Here is a 20,307-nt window from a genome sequence, read left to right on the forward strand (position 1 = left end):
GGCCTCCCACGCCGCCATCGCAGCTCTCCACACGTGCGGCGGGCTCGGCTCCTCCTCGTCGTGCGTGTCCACCTCGTCGTGCGGCGGTGCTTGCTCCGTCACGTCCTCCGGCGATGCGGGGGCCTCCGCTCCTGATGGAGGTATCACGTCCGCATCGCTGCTCTCCGCCGACGAGGCTGCCGGTAAATTATTTTTCTTCATGACTTTCTTGGACATCTCGGTGCAGGTTCTTTATCACTTCTGACACCAGTTGTAGGACTCGTACAAGGGTGTCTTTCTCTCTCTTTATTTTCCTCTTAGAGTCCACCTTCGCCCCGCCACCGCTCCGCATCACGGCGCGACCCCCGCTCTGCTCTGCGTCGCTCTGCTGCGCCACCGCTCCGCGTCTCTCCGTGCCCTCACTCCGCTCCGCGTCGCTCTGCGTCTCTCTACCTCGCTATCGCTACGCTTGTCGTCTCTACGGTTCCTCCTACTCTGCATCCTTCCGATGCATGGCTACCCTGGTTGCTCACTGCGTTCTCGCTACCACTGTCTCTCCCTGCTTTACTCTACTAACACTCTCTCTACGCTTTACTCTACTCACACTGTCTTTCCACGCTTACTCTACTATCCCTTGCTCTGCGACTCCCTGGGCACCGTTGCTGCAGCTCCATCCACGACGCCAACTCGTACAGGACTCCCTCCTCTCCGTTGCGCTCTGGCTTATATCCCCACACCAATTAATCTCCCTAATTATCTCTACCCTCTGCTTATCGCTCGCCCCCTGGCCCCCGTGTCACGTGGCCTTGTTTTCGCCGCCGGAGCAACGCCCGCTAATGCCCAATTACCTTTTCAGCCAATCACTGGCCTGTGTCCTCCCGGCTACCCTGACACCTGTTTCAACTCTTAACGACCCACTTCGCCTAAAGTCACAACAACAACCATTACCTCACATCACCCCACTGTACTGTGCTTGCTCGCATAGCAACAGAGGCGGGGGATGCGTGGCGCGCTATCTCAGGCCCTACACGTGTACACACTCCTGCGTCTGTTGCTCCCCCGCCTTTGGCAGTCGGCGTGAAGCATGGTCAAATAACCCCCCCACGACCCGCACGGCGTCGGTGGGGAACGACGTCAAGCAGGATCCAGCAGTGGATTAATGAAGAGGGGCTGTGCATGCACGTGTATTCACAAACACGCATACTCACAAGGACGTGTACTGCACTCACAAAGACGTGTACAAAGATCCCCCGTATAGCCTAAACAGATTGTTGGGGCAAGTGCTGTAAGCGAGCACCTATGAAGGCTGGAGCGGTGGATGACCAGAACCACGCCCGGCCGCCTTTGTCTCCCCAGTTGGCGATGTTTACAAAACACCAGGTAATCATTTGAGGCCATCGACCGAGGAGAGGCCCGTGACCGGTTCAGATAATCGTCACAACAACCACCATTCACCACTAAATGGCGGTGACGTTACCACGGCGCCTGTGCCAGGCTAGGTGCACGTTAAGGCCACATGAAGTGTCGAACGCCCGCTGGCAGGAGGTTACGGAACAGACCCAGGTACCATGGGTCGACTGACTGAGGTGTAAATGTTGTGGATTTGTGCTCCAACACCGGTGTGTTGCTGTACTAGTAACGATTTGGCATGTTGTTTACGTGACAAACCTGACTAATTAGCTGTCGGGTGTGGCGAGTTTAACGACACATTTATATTTACGCGACCTCACCCAAAAAAAAAAACCTTTTTGTGGATGACTGAGCTGACTGGGCCGAATACACCACGTGTGCCCCCTATTGTCTTTAAACACGTGTACACGCACGTGACCTCGTGTACAAATCAGCACGTGACCTTCGCCCCCGCCGCGATCACGTGATCCCCGCAAGCTGAGCCGACGTCACCTCGCGGTGTCGGCTTAAACTCGTCGATTTAAACGTCGTTTACTCTTTTGAAATCACAACTTTCAAAAATAAACAACTAAAAGACATTGGCACCACGTCGCGGCTTGAAGGCGCTTTCACGTCCTTCATTCGCTAAATATCGCGGCCCTGAGCGAGCAGGTAAGAGGCTCTTCGGGGTAGGAACGGCGCTCGGATAAAATCCCGGCCAGCAGAGGCGAGCCCTGCGCGGCGGGACGAGGAGGCCCAAAGGGGGGGGGGGGGGGTGGGGAGCGCGGTGGTCCTCTGATGCCACAATTGTTCCAGTCCGTGTACATGCCCCCCACATGGGTTACATCCAACCCGGTGTACATGCCCCCCCACATAGCCTGCACAAGCCTGTGGGCGCAAGTGTTGTTAGCGAGCAGCTCTAAAGAACGGCACACGCGAGGACGGGGAGGTTAACGCCACTCCCGCCTTGCCGTGTCCGTCAGTGCTGATGCCAAACTCGGCGCAACACGCGTTCGTGTGTGCGTATGTTGAACTTCTTTCGCACCGTACGTAGCCAAACGTGCTAATCGGAGGTGCGGGGGAAGGACATCTCAACACAAAACTGCGCATAGCTGCAGTGGTTTCCTAATATCGGAAGGAAGAGCGTGCACATTGGCCAAATCACCTGCAATGTCACATCTGGGAAGCTAAGCGGAATTTTGAGCCTGGATAGCGTTTGGGTGGGCGACCACCGTGCACGGACAGGATCCTATAGGCTGCTGCTGCGGGGCCACGTGATGAGCAGCAGAGCCCAAGGCAGTAAAATTGTACGGTACTGTGCACCTACATCTATGCTCCCCACCTTCACCGACCCGCACAGGCCAGCGTGGTGAAGTATGGTGAGGACACCCCGTCGTCTTGCACGGTGAAGGGAAGCGGTCATCAACCAGTTGATTGACATACAGGAGATGCACTGTACATGTAAACATTCAAATGAATGTAGTCGCAGTACTGTACTCGGTCCAGGTTGCAGTGACACTGCACAGTGCACACTAAATTGATTCAATGGACACCCAAGGCATACTGTAGAGAATCATCTGCTAAGCCAATTGTTAAATCAATCAATGAAACATAAGAATAGGGTTTTACCCTTTTTGATAATAAAACAGGTGTTAAGATGTAACAACCCAAATAGATACCTTTTGCAAGCAATCAAGTCTGCATTAACGACACGTACTTGTGGTGAACATGCAAACAAACATGCCCTGATAACGTATGCATTGCCTTTGAAACTGAATGGCCTGTACCAGAGACAGCATTCTTTATGGCCTGTCTCTACAGTGTCAGACCAGAGAACGCCAAAAGACGAACAGTACAAAGACGATGCACTATATTACGGGACCTGTTTAATCAACATTTGTATTCCTTGAATGCATTAATTGAGTAAGCAACACATTCTCTTAGGTTTTTTCGGTAAAGTCACGTAGGTAAAAAATAATAAAATAAAAATAAAGGAAAATAACTCAATTGTGATTTCATTGAGTTAATTTCATTTATTCTTTTATTTTATTATTATTTTCCTACGTGACTTTACCGAAAAAACCTAAGAGTATGAATCCTTGCAGTCACGAAAGCTTCAAATCTAGAAGAAACACATTGTTGAATCAGTTAACTGGAGAATTTCTGAAGGAGCGATTGGTTGAATTGGTGGAATGGTTGAATTGATATCACAAATTAATGCATCGTTGGGTAAATTAGGGGCCGTCCATAAATGGCGTCACGCACCTAGGAGGGGGGGGGGTCAGACATTTGTGACCATGTGTGACGGGGGGGGGGGTGAGAAATGTGACGTCACATCAAAATGCACAACTTTAAATAAATATAAACAACACGTTCTACTTAATTAAATAGACTTTTTAATAAATGTTTTCTCCTACAACACCAGAGTGTAGCGGCACATTAAATACACACTACGATGACAATAGTTTAAAGCTATTTGAAGCATGTTTTCTTTTTGGGGAGGGGAGCAGAGCTTTGTGACGTCAAATTTGAGGGGGGTCTGACTTTTTGTGATGTCGTGTGACGAGGAGGGGGGGGGTCAAAAATCGCGTGACGTCATTTATGGACGGCCCTTTAGTTGAATTGATATATTGTTGAATCTGTGAATAGTTAAATTTATGACTCAGTTATTTGTTGAGTCAATCATTAAATTGACTAATCAATGCATGCTTACATTCATGAACAATTTAATTAACTGAAATTATATTCACTTCAATTACTGTTTTGGATCAGTGAATGGTTGAATCAATAAACAGTTGAATCAATGATTGGTTGACTGTATAGTTGAATTGATGAAGGGTAAAGTAAACGGTTGAATGAATGGTCAAATTTATAAATATGTAATGAGCAACTTCCGCGACACGTCGTGTAGAGGATACTTCTTTATTACTCACACTGGGCACAACACAGGCCAACACTTATTCTTTCTCACACTTAGTACAACACTAGATATTAACGTCTCTACTGGCTACACACAGCCGATCACTCGGCGTGGTCCCATCGCCCTCACTCGGCTACGCCGCTGGCTAGCGGCGTGACAATGACGGCGATGGAAACCACGGAGGAGATCTTCCACGTGGCCGGACGACAGAGAGAGATGTCGGTGAGCAGCGACGCAGCCAGGACCCAAGACCCCACACATGAGCCCCGAGCCCCGGGTTCGCTCCCCCTTCTATCCCCCCAGGCGTGGCTAGGTCCCGCCTCCGGCCATGCTCTCTCATGGAGCCTTCGAGCAGGTTCCCGGAGTATCTCAGCTAGCCCCACCTTATACCTTTGCCCCAAATACACCCCCCTCTCTGATTAGTTGTTACTTAACCGTGCCCATACCCGTGATTCCCCTTCCAGGCCAGCAGGTGTCACCCTGTCATTACAAATATTTGAATCAATGAATGTTTGAATCAGTGAATGGCTAGAATGACGAATAGTTGAATTGATGCATGATTGAATTCATACATAGTCAAAGTAATGAATAGCTGAAACAATGGATGAATTAATGAATATTCAGTGATGCATAGATGAATGAATAGGTGGATCCATGAACGGTTGGATCAATATCTATTGAAATGAAGTAATAAATAAATGTTTGATTCATTGATTGAGCGGTTTAACTGTACATTGTTAAACCCATGCAACAGTTGAGAATCGGGTTGGCGGGTCGTTTCGCGTGTTTCTCCCCAGGATGTTTGTTTTTAGCGGTTTAACTGTACTTCGTTAAACCCATGCACAGTTGAGAATCGTTTTCGCGGGCCGCTCCGCGCGTATCTCCCCAGGATGAACGAGGTGAACGCGGCACTGTGCGAGGGTGTGGTGCCGGCATCATACGCACGCCAGGGCCACGAGGCACGGCGCGCGCACGAGAAGGTTGTGCGCGTGCTGCTTGAGAAGGTGTGGCACACGGGAGACGGGGTCAGCGAGCGACGAAGGAGGCTATGGGGGTGCTTTTGGCACGGAGGTCGCACGGCGGCCGCAAACATCGTGAATCTTTGAATAAGACCTCAAGTTACATTTTTGCAGTGAGAAATGGCAGTAGAACACATGAGAGTAGGTGCTTCCACTGTATCACGTCGTGCACTCAAAATAGAAATCAGAATGTGTCTTTGTATGTATGTGTGTGGGTATGCACAGCCTATCCATGTATATGTGGCGACCCAAGTTCGATTCCCGTTCAAAGCCAACACCAGTGACGATTATCTGAACTGGTCATGGGCCTCCCCTGGTTCGACTGAGCCTCAAATGAGTACCAGGTGCGATGTGTAAATCTTGCCACTAAGGAGACAAAGGCAGCCGGGCATTGTGCTGGCCACACACCCCCTCGTGTAGCGTGCCAGCCTTCATAGGTGCTCGCTAACATCATTTACCCCAATAGTCTTAAGGCTATACGGGGGATTTTTGCCTTTGTCATGCACAGCGTAAGCTGCCAGAGGAAGGCTGGGAGGACCAGACGATCGAGCTGCTGCTGCAGGAGCTGTCCATCATGGACTCCAACAACTTCTTGGGAAACTGCGGCGTTGGGGAGCGTGAGGGCCGTGTGGTTTGTGCTCTTGTGGCCAAAAGACATTACAGGTGAACCGCACTCAAAGACAAATATCCCCAATGTAACTTAAACAGACTAGGGGCAAATGCTGTTAGCGAGCACCTATGAAGGCCGGCACGTCACACGAGGGGGTGGGTGGTCAGCAACCTGGCCCGGACACGCATACAGACACACGTACGTGAACGATAGGTCAGTTTTAATCTTCAATGTAATTCAGGGACTGTCATGTCTTGGTGTGGTGCCTTGCACCTATCTTGCGTTTGGTGTTAAAACATCTCAAGGAATTTATATTCTTGTGCAATTTGTACTTTATCTATACTTTATTTATTTTTTGTGACTTGCTTACCTTTTTTCTATCTTGCACTCATATCATCTTTTGTATTGTTGATGTAACTTTCTGACCACCCGCCCCTACTAAAGATTCTGATTCTGAGTTTACAACAGCACGTCACGTGGGATTTGTTTAACAGTCATCAGGTGCATGCAGCGTGGAACGAGTTAACTTGTATTTGAATGGGAAAGAGTAAATTTGTGAACGCAGAAAGACGTAGCGCGGTCGTGGGTCTCAAGGGCTGGAGTCTGGGAAACCCTGGTGTAGGTTTGTGTATGGGGAGCATTAGTTGGCGCACTGTGCTCCGAACCCAGTCGCCCGAGTTTGATTCCCGCTCACAACAACCAACTTCAGTGACGAATATCTGAACTGGACTTGGGCCTCTGCTAGGTCGACTCAACCTTAAATGAGGACCTGGTGAGACAATGGCGGCCGGGCACAGTGCTGGTCAACCACCCCCTTGTATGCTGCTCCGACCTTAATAATAGGCGCGCGTTAAGAGAACTTGCCCCAACAGCATGTTCAGGGTCACATTGGGGGATCGTTGTATATTTGTGTGTGTGTGTGTGACAAGGATGATCCATGGCATCGGGAGGTCAGGTGACATCACAGCTGTGCAGCCCAAAGCAGCCGGCTCAAGTCTTCTCAGCAAACTGGCAAACTCAGTCGCCCTGGACGTGATAAGGACCAGCGGTGAGTGAGGTGTGGACATGTGTGCGTACAACAACAAAGATCCCCCGTGTATCCTACACAGGCTGTTGGGTCAAGTGCTGTTCGCGAGTGCCTTTGAAGGCTGGAACCGCACACGAGGGGGTGGGTGGCCAGCACCACGCCCGGTCGCCTTTGTCTCCCGAGTGGTGATGTTTACACATCACACTATGTCCTCATTTGAGGCTGAGTCGAGGCCCAGGACCGGTTCAGATAATTGTCACTGGTGTTGGCTGTGAGCAGGAATCGAACTCGGGTCGCCGGGATCGTAGTGCAGCACGCTAACCATTACATATACATGGATATGCTGCACATCAACAACAACCGCCATTCGCCACTAAGTGGTGGTGACGTCACCACGACGCTTGTGGCAGGCCGTGTGCACCTTGAGGCCACGTGAAGTGTCGAACACCCGCTGGCAGGAGGTCACGGGGCAAACCCAGGTGCCACGGGTCGACTGACTGAGATGACCGACATGAACGGCTGATGCACCACCTGTGCCCCCTACTGTGTGTGTGTGGGTATGCTGTACATACCCACACACACACATACATCAATACACATACACAGGCTGTGTGTGTGTATCCACACGATCCCCCAATGGTGTTCACCAATGCATAAGTCTGTTCACCCCCTGTGTATGTGTCCATATTTTTCCATTGCACCCATGTGTGTATATATCTGTGTACACGATGACGTCGCCCAGCGGTAGCTCGTTGGCCACTTATTGCAGAGGTTCGTGGTTCCAATCCCGCAGGCCACCCCGGTTAATACTGCGATGTGCATTCATTAAGTTATCCTATAATGCCACGTGTTTTCATAACGCAAATAGAATTTTTACACCATGAATGTAATAAGGAACACATTTTTTATAATGAACAGAACTACGTCGCGCGAGTAGGAACAAGCTGTCGTACAGCTGCCTCGGCGTAGCATCACACAAGGCAGGTTGCTGCTTGATGCTTCTAGATGCTACCCACACTCCTCAGTATTTATTCCGCCTGCGTACACATCTCGCGTGTCGTCGCAGATGGTGCTTTACCCCATGTTTCATATTATTTATTTTAACGCGGTGTTCGTCAGGAACGCAACTACTACTGCAATATAGGAGAACAGACTGTATTTACTGTAATATCACCATACGCCTTCTGCTTCACAGTGGACGTTAAAGATCATGTGTGACATCATGCAAAACGAGGCCATTGTGTGCTGGTGTCATGGTTGAATTTTTTTCAAAATTTGAAAAATTACCCTTTACACGAAGCAACATTACCCCCTACTGTAAAACTACTACAGCCTGTGTCTGTGGAGCGCAGCAGCATCTTCCTTTTAGACTAGTGCTATCAGAATAATAGCGCCAATAGAAAGTGTGCTAAATTATTACAATTGTAGTGAGTCCAACTGAGTCGCAGACATTGTTTTGGGAGCAAGACTATTACATCAACTCAACACAACATAATGTAACCTACACTCGGGTGTTGAACGCCCATCTAACCACGCTACGGCAGAACTATACACGGTCCCGCTATCCCGGTCTGGACCACGAGCTGGGTCCCTGACTGTGTGGCTAGAGGCTTCTTCAACCCGACATGGATCTTCTTCACCAACAACCCGAAGAACCCCGAGCCCCTCACGGGGCCCGTTATATCGGCCCGGGTTGGGGCTAGCTCCGCCCATCGCCCCGCCCACCTTCTAGATCTCTCGAGCTCTTTCCTGAAGGCTCCCGAGAGTTCCTCTATACCACGTGACCACCCAGCGGCCCCGTCCATCGGTGGCCCCCCTCCAATATCATCCGGTCACGTGTCGGCAGGTCAACCAGCGTATCATGCCCGAACGTAACCCTGGCTGGCTAACACTCTCGCTCCCTCACCGGGAGCCCGCACCGCACACAGTACGTGGTGCCTCTGCGCTAACCAGCGCTCACCCAAGCCCCGCTAGGGCTGGTACCGGGCTGCACATAATGACAACATATTATCCACCGTGGCCTCACAAGCCCTGCACCAAACAGTGAAATTCACAGTCACTACACAATTATTATACATCTGTGCGCTTGTGTGTGCGTGTGTATGTGGGCTTCTGTGTGTGTGCATTCGTGTGTGTGTGTGTGCTTGTTTGTGCGTGCTTGTACATACATGTGTGTGCGTGTGTGTGCATACATGTGTGTGCGTGTGTGTGTGCACTTGTGTGTATATCTGTGCACGTCTGTGTGTCCGTGCGTGTGTGTCCATGCAAGTGTGCGTGTTTGTCTTTGTATTGTGCGGAGGTGTGCATGCATGTGCTTGTGTGCGTGCCTGTGTTTGTGTGTGCGTGCATGTGTGCGTGCGTGTGTAGGTGTACGCAGTGCGAGCGCATGCTTCGTGGTGCCGGTTGCCACGGGCATGGCGCTCTCGCTGAGCTTCACAGCGCTGCGATCGCACCGCCGCTCCGCTCGCTACGTGCTCTGGCCACGCATCGACCAGAAGTCCTGCTACAAGGCCATGCTGTGTGCCGGTGAGGGCCGTGCTGTGTGCCGGGTGAAGGCCGTGCTGTGTGCCGGGTGAGGGCCGTGATGTGTGCTGGTGAGGGCTGTGCTTTGTACTAGCAAAGGCCGGCGAGGGCTGGTGAGGGCCAGGAAGGGCCACGGGGGCTGGGTGGGGTGTAGTGGCGAGTGAGGGTGTAATTAATTATTTGCTTTATGGAGACAAAGGTGGCCGCAGGTGGTGGTGGCCACACCGTCCCCTCCATAGTTGGTGCACCATGCCGGCCTCCACAGATGCAACTTGCTAACAGCACCTACCCCAGCTGTGTGTGGGCTACATGGAAATGTGTGCGTGTCTGTGTATGGGGAGGGTGGTGTCAACGTGGTTAATGCACTTCGCTTCAAACCCGGCGGCCCCATTTCGATTCCCATTAACAGTCAGCACCAGTACCATTTATTTGAACCGGTCCTGCCCCCCCCTAGGTCGACTCAGCTTCAAATGAGTACCCAATGCAATGTGTTAAAAACATCGCCACTCTGGAGACAAAGGCGGACGGGCACGTTGCTGGCCACACCGCTCCGTCATGTGCCGTTCCAGCCTTCACAGGTGCCGCTCGCTAACAGCACTTGCCCCAACAGTCTGTTAAGGTTATACGGAGGATCTTTTGTCTTTGGCGAGGTCTGGAGCCCGTGGTGCTGGAGAACCTGCTAGAGGGGGACGAGCTGCGCACAGACCTCGGGGCACTAGAGGCGGCCGTGGTGGAGTTAGGGGCAGAGAACATTCTGTGTGTCCACTCCACCACCTCCTGCTTCGCCCCACGCACTCCCGACCGGTACGTAGCATCAGCAGCAGCATCAGCAGCAGCATCAGCAGCATCATGAGTAGCAGCATCATCATCATCAACAGCAACACCATCATCAGCAGCAGCATCATCATCATCGTGACTGTCATCAGATTTCCTCTCTCGGACGCGTTACCCCCTCTGGCTGCCTCTCCGTCTCTTCTAGCCGTGAGCTGTTCTGTCTCACTTGTCTCCACACTCACTACGATGGTCCCAACCTGTGCACATTGACGATGATGTGCAATGATGATATTGACGATGATGACGATCTTTGATAGTGATGATTTTGTTTAATACGTAGTAGGCTTTCGCGACCAATATCCATAATAAAGGGGGTTTCTTTGGGTTAGATTGCGTAAATGTGTCGTTAAACCCGCCATCACCCAATACAGCCAATAAGTAAGGTTTGTCACGTGAACAAAACATACAAATAAGTTGCGAGTTCAGCACACCAGTGTGTTGGAGAGTAAACCCACAACATTTACAATTCGAGCATGACGTTTTACACTTGTGATTATAACCAGCCTCATGGCGATTGCCATAAAACCTTTATTAGTGATGATTTTCGTTGATGACAATGATGTTGATGACTATGATGTCGATGATAAGGAAGTTGATGTTGATGATGATGGTGGTTGATGATGGGTGTGGTTGCTGCATCAGTTTGGAGGAAATCGCTGAGATCTGCAAGCGACACGGAATCCCGCACGTCGTCAACAACGCGTACGGAGTGCAGAGCAGCAAGTGCATGCACCTCATCCAGCAGGTGACTCCTCGCTCACCTCACTCACCTCTTCCAGCAGGTGACTCTTCCTCCTCGCTCACCTCCTCACTCACCTTTTCACTCTCTTCATCCAGCAAATAACTGCATCTCTTCGCCCACCTCATCATGTATATACATTTACATTTGTGCCTGTGCGGTGAGTGGCGGGGCAGTGGTTAACGCACTGCGCTATGATTTCCGCTCACGGCCAACATCGGTGGCAAATATCTGAACCCAGTCCTGGGCCTTCTCTAGTTTGGTCCAGACTCTGGGGATACAAAGGTGGTCGAACGCGGTGCTGCTTACACCACCCCTTCATAGGTGTACCATGCCGGCCTTCATAGGTGCTCGCGAACAGCACTTGCCCCGACTGCCTGTATAGGCTACACAGGGGATCTTTGTCTGTGTGTGCTTGTGTGTGCGGTTGCAGAAGTGTAGCGCGTTACACTCTGAACCCAGCGACCCGAGTTCGATTCCCGCTCACGGCCAATACCAGTGACGATTATCTGAACCAGTCCTGGGCCTCCCCTAGGTCGACTCAGCCTCATATGAGTACCCGGTGCGATGTGTGGAAACTTCGCCACTGGGGAGACAAAGGCGGCTGGGCATGGCGCTGGCGAACCAACCCCCTCGTGTGCCATGCCGGCCTTCATAGGTACTAACAGCACTAGCCCCAACAGTCTGTTGAGGCTATAGAGGGGATATTTGTCTGTGTGCAGGCTGCGCGTGTTGGCCGGGTGGACGTGTTTGTGCAGAGTCTGGATAAGAACTTCATGGTGCCAGTGGGAGGCGCCATCATCGCTGGCTTCAACCGCGACCTCATCGCTGACATCGGCAAGACCTACCCAGGTACGCAGCTACAATGTGCACACATGCGCGCATGTGCATGCATATGCATGCGTGTGTCTGCGTGTGTCTGCGCCATGTGCATGTGCACCGTGAGTTCCGCAGGCGTAGCACGGGCTAGAGAAGAGGTGGGTGAGTGTGTGAGTGAGTGTGTGAGTGGGTGGCACCTGACCCAAAATCTGGTAAGGCTATTTGGGGGATCTTTGTTGTTTTTGTGAGTAAGTGAGTGAGTGTGTGTATATGAGTGAGTGAATGTGTGTGAGTGTGTATGGGGAGCGGTCGTGTTGTGGTTATCGCTCTGCACTTTGAACCCAGCAACCTGAGTTAAATTCCTGCTCACTACTAAAACCATTATTTATACAGGTCCTGGGCCTCCCATAGGTTGACTCAGCCTCAAATGAGTACCTGGTGTGGTGTGTAAACATTCGCCACTCGGGAGACAAAGGCAGCCAGGCGTGGTGCTGGCCAACTACCCCCTCGTGTGCCATGCCGGCCTTCATAGTTGCTACTCACAGCATTTTCTCCAACATTGTGTTAAGACTATACAGGAGATCTTTGTCTTTGTGTAGTGAGTCCAACTGAGTCGCAGACGTTGTCTTGGGAGCAACACTATTTATTACATCAACTCAACATAACATAACCTATACTCGGGAGTTGAGCACCCATCTAACCACGCTACGGCAGAACTAGACACGGTCCCGCTATCCCGGTCCAGACCACAAGCTGGGTCCCGGACCGCGTGGCTAGAGGCTTCTTCAACCCGACGTGGATCTACACTCACCAACAGTCAAGAACCCAGAGCCCCACACGGGGCCCCCGTTATATCGGCCCGGGCTGGGGCTGGCTCCGCCTCTCGCCCCGCCCACCTTCTCGATCTCTCTGGCCCTTTCCCGAAGGCTCCCGAGAGCTCTTCTATACCACGTGACCACCCAGCGGCCCCCGTCCACCGGTGGCCCCCCTCCAATATTATCCGGTCACGTGTCGGCAGGTCAACCAGCGTATCATGCCCCAACGTAACCCTGGCTGGCTGACACTCTCTCTCGCTCCCTCACCGGGAGCCCGCACCGCACACTGTACGTGGTGTCTCCGCGCTAACGAGCGCTCACCCAAGTCCTGCTAGGCCTGGTACTATACCCAGTAACCGGGCTGCACATAATGACAACATATTATCCGCCGTGGCCTCGCAAGGACGACACCACACAGTGACATTCATAGTCACTACATTTGTATGTATTTTGGAATTATTTTACACACTGTACATAGCCAACCATGCTAATCATGCTGCATAAATTGTTTTAATATGAAAATCGAATGCACGATTCTGTTTACTGTTCACGATCTCACTGCCTGTCTCATCTGCTCTGTTCCGTTACTTCAATCGATAACTCTAGGGTCAAAGATTTAGCAATTTAAATCTTCATGACCCACCACACTGCGTCTTCCGCGTTTACCAATTGAACTTAATTCACATGCAAATTAAGTCCATTACACGCTGAACACTGCACGCGTCTTTGTTTTTTCTCATCAGGCCGTGCGTCTGCCGCCCCGTCGATGGACTTCCTCATGACCATGCTGTCCCTGGGCCAGCGTGGATACAAACGCCTCCTCGCGGAGCGCAAGGTGCGCCCCGCTGCCGGATGAAAGCCTCGACGCACCGTGTCGGCCGCGGGGGTTGTTTGACCGTACTTCACAACGCTGGTCAGTGCGGGCTGGTGAAGCGCGGTGGGGAAGGGGAAGAGGATGGGAGAGAGGGAGGTGGCACCCACCAACCCCAGGACTGGTTCAGATTTATCTCTTGCTACTGATATTAGCCATGGCCAGGAATTTAACTCAGGTCTGCGGGTTCGTTGCGCGGTTTGATGCTCGGACTTCCCGTGCGTGCATCAAGTCGCACGCGTAGAGATCGGTTGTGCACAGATTTAGACGAACAATATCGCACCCATAATCGAGGTTTTTGGGTTAGATCGTGTAAATATATAAATGTGTCATTAACCACCCGACACAGCCAACTAGTAAGGGTTGTCACGTAAACAGAACATGCCAATTTGTCACTAGTACAGCACACCGGTGTGTTGGAGAGCCAAGCCACAACATTTACAAACCGAGTACGACGTTTCGCCAGTAATTACAACTAGCTTCATCAGGCGACAGACAGATTTGTGGAGAAGTGTTACTGTTTCGTTCCTTATGTAGCGGCATCGATGTGTTGACCACCCTTCTGCACTCTTGCACAATGTGGGGGGGGGAGATTACTGATGCATGTGTATTATGCGAGCCCTTTGAACTTGCCCTTCCTGTCTAGTGTTTATTAAAATAGCCCTACCACCGGTAATCCCTATTGAAGTACGCTGCCTTTTGTAGGCATGCATTTTAATCGTGTATTCTTTGATGATTCTCTTCCTCGCAGCACTAAAACGGTAGCTATCTGAACGGTTAAAGTTAATTAGATTTCTTTCAATTTCTATGGATTCTCTCATTAGTCTTGGTCAGTAGTAGCTAGTTTTGCACAAAACTTCAACATTATCAAAATCAATTGTGTCCTTGTTGCAACGCATGTTCTGCTACTGCTGGCAGTTGCATTTGGGAGAATTTAATATTTCTCTGATGTTATTTTAGTCTCGTGCTGATCATTCGTCGTGTTTGCCCAACATAACATTTACCACACGTGCAGTTAATCCTGTACACACCTTCTGTTGATAGCTTCGGTAATACATATTTTGTACCAGATATGAAATTCTGTATTTTATGTACCGTGCCAAATCTGACTCTGATGTTTTGTTTTTCCAAACATCTGGCTAGTTTATCAGTTACTCCCGCAATGTATTTTGATCGTTTTAATTACTTGGGCAGTTTCAATGCTCTTGTTATTTGATTTGGTTTGGGTATTCAATGCCCTGTTGATTTGTGCATCATTGTAACCATTCATTTGCTGCGCTTCTTTAACATGTTGAATTTCACTTCTCAGACTGTCACAATCTGACACTTTCTTAGCTCGATGAATGAGCATATTGATAAGAGCAGATTTCTGTGCGGGGTGATGGTGTGACTGCATTCAGATAGACGTCAGTATGCGTTTTCTTTCAATAAACACAGTTTTTTTACCATTTCTACCCCGTAAAATAACACAACATTTCTCCCCCGTAAAATAACACACCGGTGTGCTGTCCTAGTGACAAATTGGCATGTTCTGTTTACGTGACAACCCTTACTAGTTGGCTGTGTCGGATGGTATTGGTCGCGAAAGCCGATGTGTTAAATTTCACACCCATAAATCTCAACATCCATGTGTAGGAAATATACACGTGTGTGTGTCCGTGTATAGGCAATGTACACATACCTGGAGAACAAGATGAAAGTGCTGGCCCTGGAGAACGGAGAAAAGCTGCTACACACACCGCACAACCCCATATCCCTGGGTACGCACACACTGGGACCAAGACAGAGATCCCCTGTTGGGGAAAGTGATGTTAGTGAGTAGCAACTGTGAAGGCGTACATGACACATGAGGGGGTGGGTGGCCAGCTCTATGCCCAGCCGCCTTTGTCTCCCCAGTGCTAATATTAAACATTGGTACACACACGGGTGACGCATGGATACATGGATGTGCATACACGCAAGTACGAACACATGGACATTCATACACGAGTGTACGTGCACAGGTACACACATATGTACACACATGCACACACACAAATAAATACAAAGATCTCTTTTGCATCCTGCATAGGCGGTAGGGGGTGAGTTGTTAGAGAGCATCTATTAAGGTCTGCATGGGGCAAAATGGGGTCAGGAGCACCACGGCTCCCCAACACGTGTAACCATGTGTACGTCTGTGTCTCCATGTGTACCGGTGTATCTGTCTGTGTGTGCTCGTGTGTATACCTTTTTGACCATATGTATCCGTGTGTGTCCGTGTGTGTGTCCGTGTGTATAGCGATGTCCATGAGCTCCCTGCCTCCAGCTGTTGTGACACAGCTGGGCTCCATGCTGTTCACAAGACAAGTGTCCGGCGCCAGGTTGGTGCAGTTTCCTGTATCGATTCATCGACTCCGGTTCGTTAGACACGATGCTTCCGCTGCGTGACGATGAATTTTCCTCGTGTGTCTCTTAACCTCGGTGAGTGTACTTAACCTCGGTGAGTGTACTGGCAGTCTATAATGTAGACTGTAGCCTGGTTTTTAAGCTTGGTGAGCGTATTGGCATTCTATAATGTAGACTGTAGCAATGGTTATGAAACTGAGTGAGTGTACTGGCAGTCAATAATGTAGACTGTAGCCTGGTTCTTAACCTGAGTGAGCATACTGGCAGTCTATAATTATAGAATGCCAATATGCTCACCAAGCTTAAAAACCACGCTACAGTCTACATTATAGACTGCCAGTACACTCACTCCGAGTAAGAACCAGGCTACAGTCTACATTAATGTTTTTCTAATAACTAAAGAATATACATAATTGTATGTACATCACACATTATTATGGATAATATTGGTCTCGAAAGCCTAAGTGTTGAATCCATGTGTCTTGTGTGTGTGTGTTTGTCCCCATGTATCTCGTGTCTCTCCCCATGCATCCTGAGATTTGTCCGTTGCCATGTGTCCCCATGTGCCTCCGGGTGCATTCCGTCCCCCTCATCATGTCCCCGAACGCCCCCCTCCACCCCCTGCAGAGTGGTCCCGCTGGGCGGGGTGACGCAGACGGTTGGCGGACGCGAGTTCCGCGGCTTCATGTCGCACTCGCCTTGCTACCCCGTCGCCTACCTCAACGCCGCTGCAGCCATCGGCATGACGCAGGCGGACGTGGGCGCCTTCACGTCGCGCCTGTCCCGCTGCCTCGACGCGCTGCGACGCGACGCGTGCAGGAAGAGCAGCGGCGTCAATTCGGACGGAGACGGTGCAAACGCAAATCCCGGTGACAAAGGTGGCGGCCAGGCAAATTCGGGCGGCAAGGACACCAACCAGGAGGATGGTGGCGAAGACGACGACGACGGTGATGACGACGGTGATGACGATTTTGGTGACGATGCTGACGTAGAACAGGAAGGTGACGTCCGTTGTGAAGCCGGAAGCGATTTTGGTGGCAGAACAGGGAGCCATGTCCGATGTGCAGGAAGTGATGTCAGAGATTTAGGAAGCGCTGGTACGGATCAAAGAAGTAATGTCAGAGATACAGTAAGTGATGGCGCAAATAAAGGAAGTGATCTCACAGAAGCCATTCCAGGGGTTGAGGGGGACAGTGGCGGTGGGGGAGAGTGAAGGTGTCGGGGACCTGAGCGTGCAGCAAGCAGCACGGCGCTAAGGAGACAACGGCTGAGGGAAGAATTTCAGTGGCGAAGGGCGGTGACTTTATCAGAGAAATATGGAGCTGCCTGTGGATTAGCTCCTGTAAATGACGGTTACAGTGAATAACTCCACTTGTTGCCGAGACTCGTCTCAGTTGATTAATCTGATTCTGGTAATCGTGTTGATCAAGCGGGAAACCGGAGCAAGACTATTGCAAGCAAGGAAGATGGAACCCCGCAAATGATTTGGTGCTCGTTCAGTAACACTTTCCGACCGGGGGTAGTAGTGAAGCCTTTATACATTGCCTCCGTCTGTCCGTAATGAGAAGACGCTCTAGCTCTCGCAAAGATGATCCGATAAGAACCAAACTGTAGCATACAGTTGTGTCGCTATGAGGGACTTGAGGCCCTCGAGAGAAAAAAAACGGCCAAATTGATCAAAGTTTTTGCCTAAAATTTGGAAATAAAAACAAGCGCTCGACGGGACTCGCAGGGCGTTCTGCTTCCTGTGCGCTTGGTGTGAGGGACGACCGTTGCCATGTCACTCTTCAAACACCGGACAAGCCCGTGTTGGGAAGCTTTACAGAATCCCTGCATGTGCATGATTTTTGCTTATTTCCGATCAAAGAATCGAAATATCCATTGCGGGTACTATTATTATTATGTAGCTACAAATTCATTTTGTTAAGTTTGTTGAGCTGGTTGGCCAGGATTGGTCAAAAACCTAGCCCACTTTTCACACAGGCAACTGGAGAGCGCAGACTAATTATTACTAACCTAACAATAAAATTAACAATAACATATTTAAGAATCACAATAGATCAATACATATATACTCTTTAAAATAATAATTAAAATAACAATATTAAACTTTAAATCTAATTAATGGTCCTCAAACTATATTCTTGGGTCTTTCGGTAAATTCACGTAAATAGGTTCCAAGAAAATAACAAAAAACTACGACGTTTCGATCGCAACACAAGCGTTCGTCATCGGGAAGAAAAAAAGAGGGGGACAGCTGCTGAGGCAAACTGTTTTAAAGGGTTAAAATAGGTGTTGCCCAAGGGTCATAAACGAAGTGGGCGAGGCTAGTGATGTTACTGTGAGAGGTTAGCATGGTAATGAAGGATCGCAGAGCAGCAACGTCGAGCAAGGTGACTGTTTAAGTGTGGGAAAGTTAACCTGTTAATGTAAAGTCAGAGAGTCGAAAATAACAACTAACATCGGAAAGTGGTAGGATGGGAACATCACAGCCAGTTATGAGTTAAACTGGTTGATAAGTCCTTCCAATGATTACTCAGTTTATACCCATCTTCTCGATTGAAGTTGTGTCTGTATATGTGGATGGCTTCATGAACGAATCTTTGTTGATAGCCAGTGGGTTTGCAAAAACACCTTCGTCTTAGAGAATTCAATTTCGTGTGAGCCCATCACATTAAAACAATGATCAGCCACGGCCAAGGTATTGGTCCTACCGTGTTGCAGATCTGCCTTATGTTCACGAACATGGTCCGAGACATGTTGCTTAGTTTCCTCAATGTAACTACTGCCACAGACACAGCTTAGTTTGTAGACGCCGGGGTATTGCATATCAGGGATCACATCCTTCACAGATGGGATCAGATCACGAATTTTATGTACTGTGTTAAATCGATCCTGGATCTTGTGTTTGCTCATGATTTTGGAGATCTTTTTGGTGACCCCTGCTATGTATGGCAAGGTGATGGTTTTGATTGGGTCCTCAGATGGTTCTTTCCCAACGGTTGGGGTAATAGCTTTACGGATTGTGTAGTCTGAATATCCATTCATTTACATGCTAATTTCTCACGTTAACATCACTAGCCCCGCCCACTTCATTTATGACCCTTGGGCTACACCCATTTTTTTAAACCTTTAAAACAGTCTGCCTCAGCAGCTGTCTCCCTCTTTTTTCTTCCTGATGACGAACGCTTGTGTTGCGATCGAAACATCGTAGTTTTTTTATTTTTTGTTATTTTCTTTGAACCTATCTACATGACTTTACCGAAAGACCCAAGAATATGAATTCCTGCAGTAACGAAAGCTTTAAGTCAAGGTCCTCAAACTATCCGAGACACTTGTTCCAGTGCCCAACCAGGCTATTATTATTTAATTTAGAAACACCGTGAGCATCAAACTTAACGCCACGAGGAAAATGTTTGCAATTTAAAAGCAGTTACTAGAAAGCAATCGATCTGGGTGAGAATGGAAAGTACATTTTCCCTTAAAATTATAATTTTAGTAAATAAAATATTGCATGTGAACAGGATACATGGTAAGAGCTTTGCGTGTTCTATGCTGATTTATATATTTTGTCCTTTTCCCCAATGGTATCCCGATCACGCCGTCAGCATCGCGCTTTGAAACGAACAATCTATTCGAAAGCGAATATCACAGAACTACCTCTTGAGATCTCAAGTGACCTCTGGTCCTCACACAGTAGAGGGCAGCACTTTCCCATCCGCTCTGCTACACAGAGAGAGACGTTGGTCGCACTGCAGTCACACCAATATTTGGAATTTTGCCAATTTATGTGCAGGACCACATTTTAAAGTGACGGCTTTTTTTGTGCAGTCATTGGTGACCGGGCTGAGACCATGCACTTGAGAAACCCGTTTTTTAATCACAGCTCAATCTCCGCGAGCCTGCTAGGGGGTCTCATGTAATTCTGATTTCCGCCTGACTTTATATTGGCCCTCTTATCTGTATGCAGTGCTGTCCTTGTGGACTACTGCCCCCCAGTTAACAGACTGGGGAACGCAAACAAGATATTGGAGCCCCCTCCCCCCACTGCCACACCCGCATGGTCAGGAGCCACATTCAGGAGCCAAGCAAAAAACATACTCTGAAAAAAGGGGAAAACCTATTCTCATATTTTGGTACTGGCAAAGGAGGTCCCATGATGTAGATGCTCAGCCCGAGCTCTCATTACTCTGATAGTGCATTGTCTTTGGGCTATACGCCTTTTGACGTTCTCTGGTCTAACACCGTTTGAGACGAGGCTCAAAAGAAAGATGTCTCTGGTGTGGACCAATCAGTTTCAAAGACAATGCATATTTTTTTGTTTGCATTCTGACCACAAGTATTGCAGTTAACGCAGACATTCGTTGTAAAAGGTTT

General features: G+C 49.4%; 1 protein-coding gene across 3 annotated transcripts; it reads left to right on the forward strand.

The window, feature by feature from the left end:
- Positions 1 to 1,830: 1,830 nt before the first annotated feature.
- SEPSECS (Sep (O-phosphoserine) tRNA:Sec (selenocysteine) tRNA synthase) lies at positions 1,831 to 19,456 on the forward strand. Of its 3 annotated transcripts, none has more exons than XM_078607456.1 (12): positions 1,831 to 2,040; positions 5,178 to 5,292; positions 5,816 to 5,970; positions 6,847 to 6,965; positions 9,312 to 9,470; positions 10,118 to 10,271; positions 10,944 to 11,046; positions 11,763 to 11,892; positions 13,418 to 13,509; positions 15,212 to 15,305; positions 15,824 to 15,905; positions 16,558 to 19,456. In XM_078607456.1, exons 2-12 carry the CDS (start codon positions 5,179 to 5,181, stop codon positions 17,141 to 17,143), a joined length of 1,788 nt encoding a protein of 595 aa, XP_078463582.1. In that variant the 5' UTR covers positions 1,831 to 2,040; position 5,178; the 3' UTR covers positions 17,144 to 19,456. The 3 variants fall into 3 exon arrangements, with proteins under 3 accessions (XP_078463582.1, XP_078463583.1, XP_078463584.1); XM_078607457.1 differs by lacking the exon at positions 1,831 to 2,040 and adding an exon at positions 3,699 to 4,510; XM_078607458.1 differs by lacking the exons at positions 1,831 to 2,040; positions 5,816 to 5,970 and having other exon boundaries at positions 5,210 to 5,292.
- Positions 19,457 to 20,307: the final 851 nt, after the last annotated feature.

This window comes from Lampetra planeri, chromosome 27 (assembly GCF_965212315.1).
Source record: "Lampetra planeri chromosome 27, kcLamPlan1.2.h2, whole genome shotgun sequence".
NCBI lineage: Eukaryota > Metazoa > Chordata > Hyperoartia > Petromyzontiformes > Petromyzontidae > Lampetra > Lampetra planeri.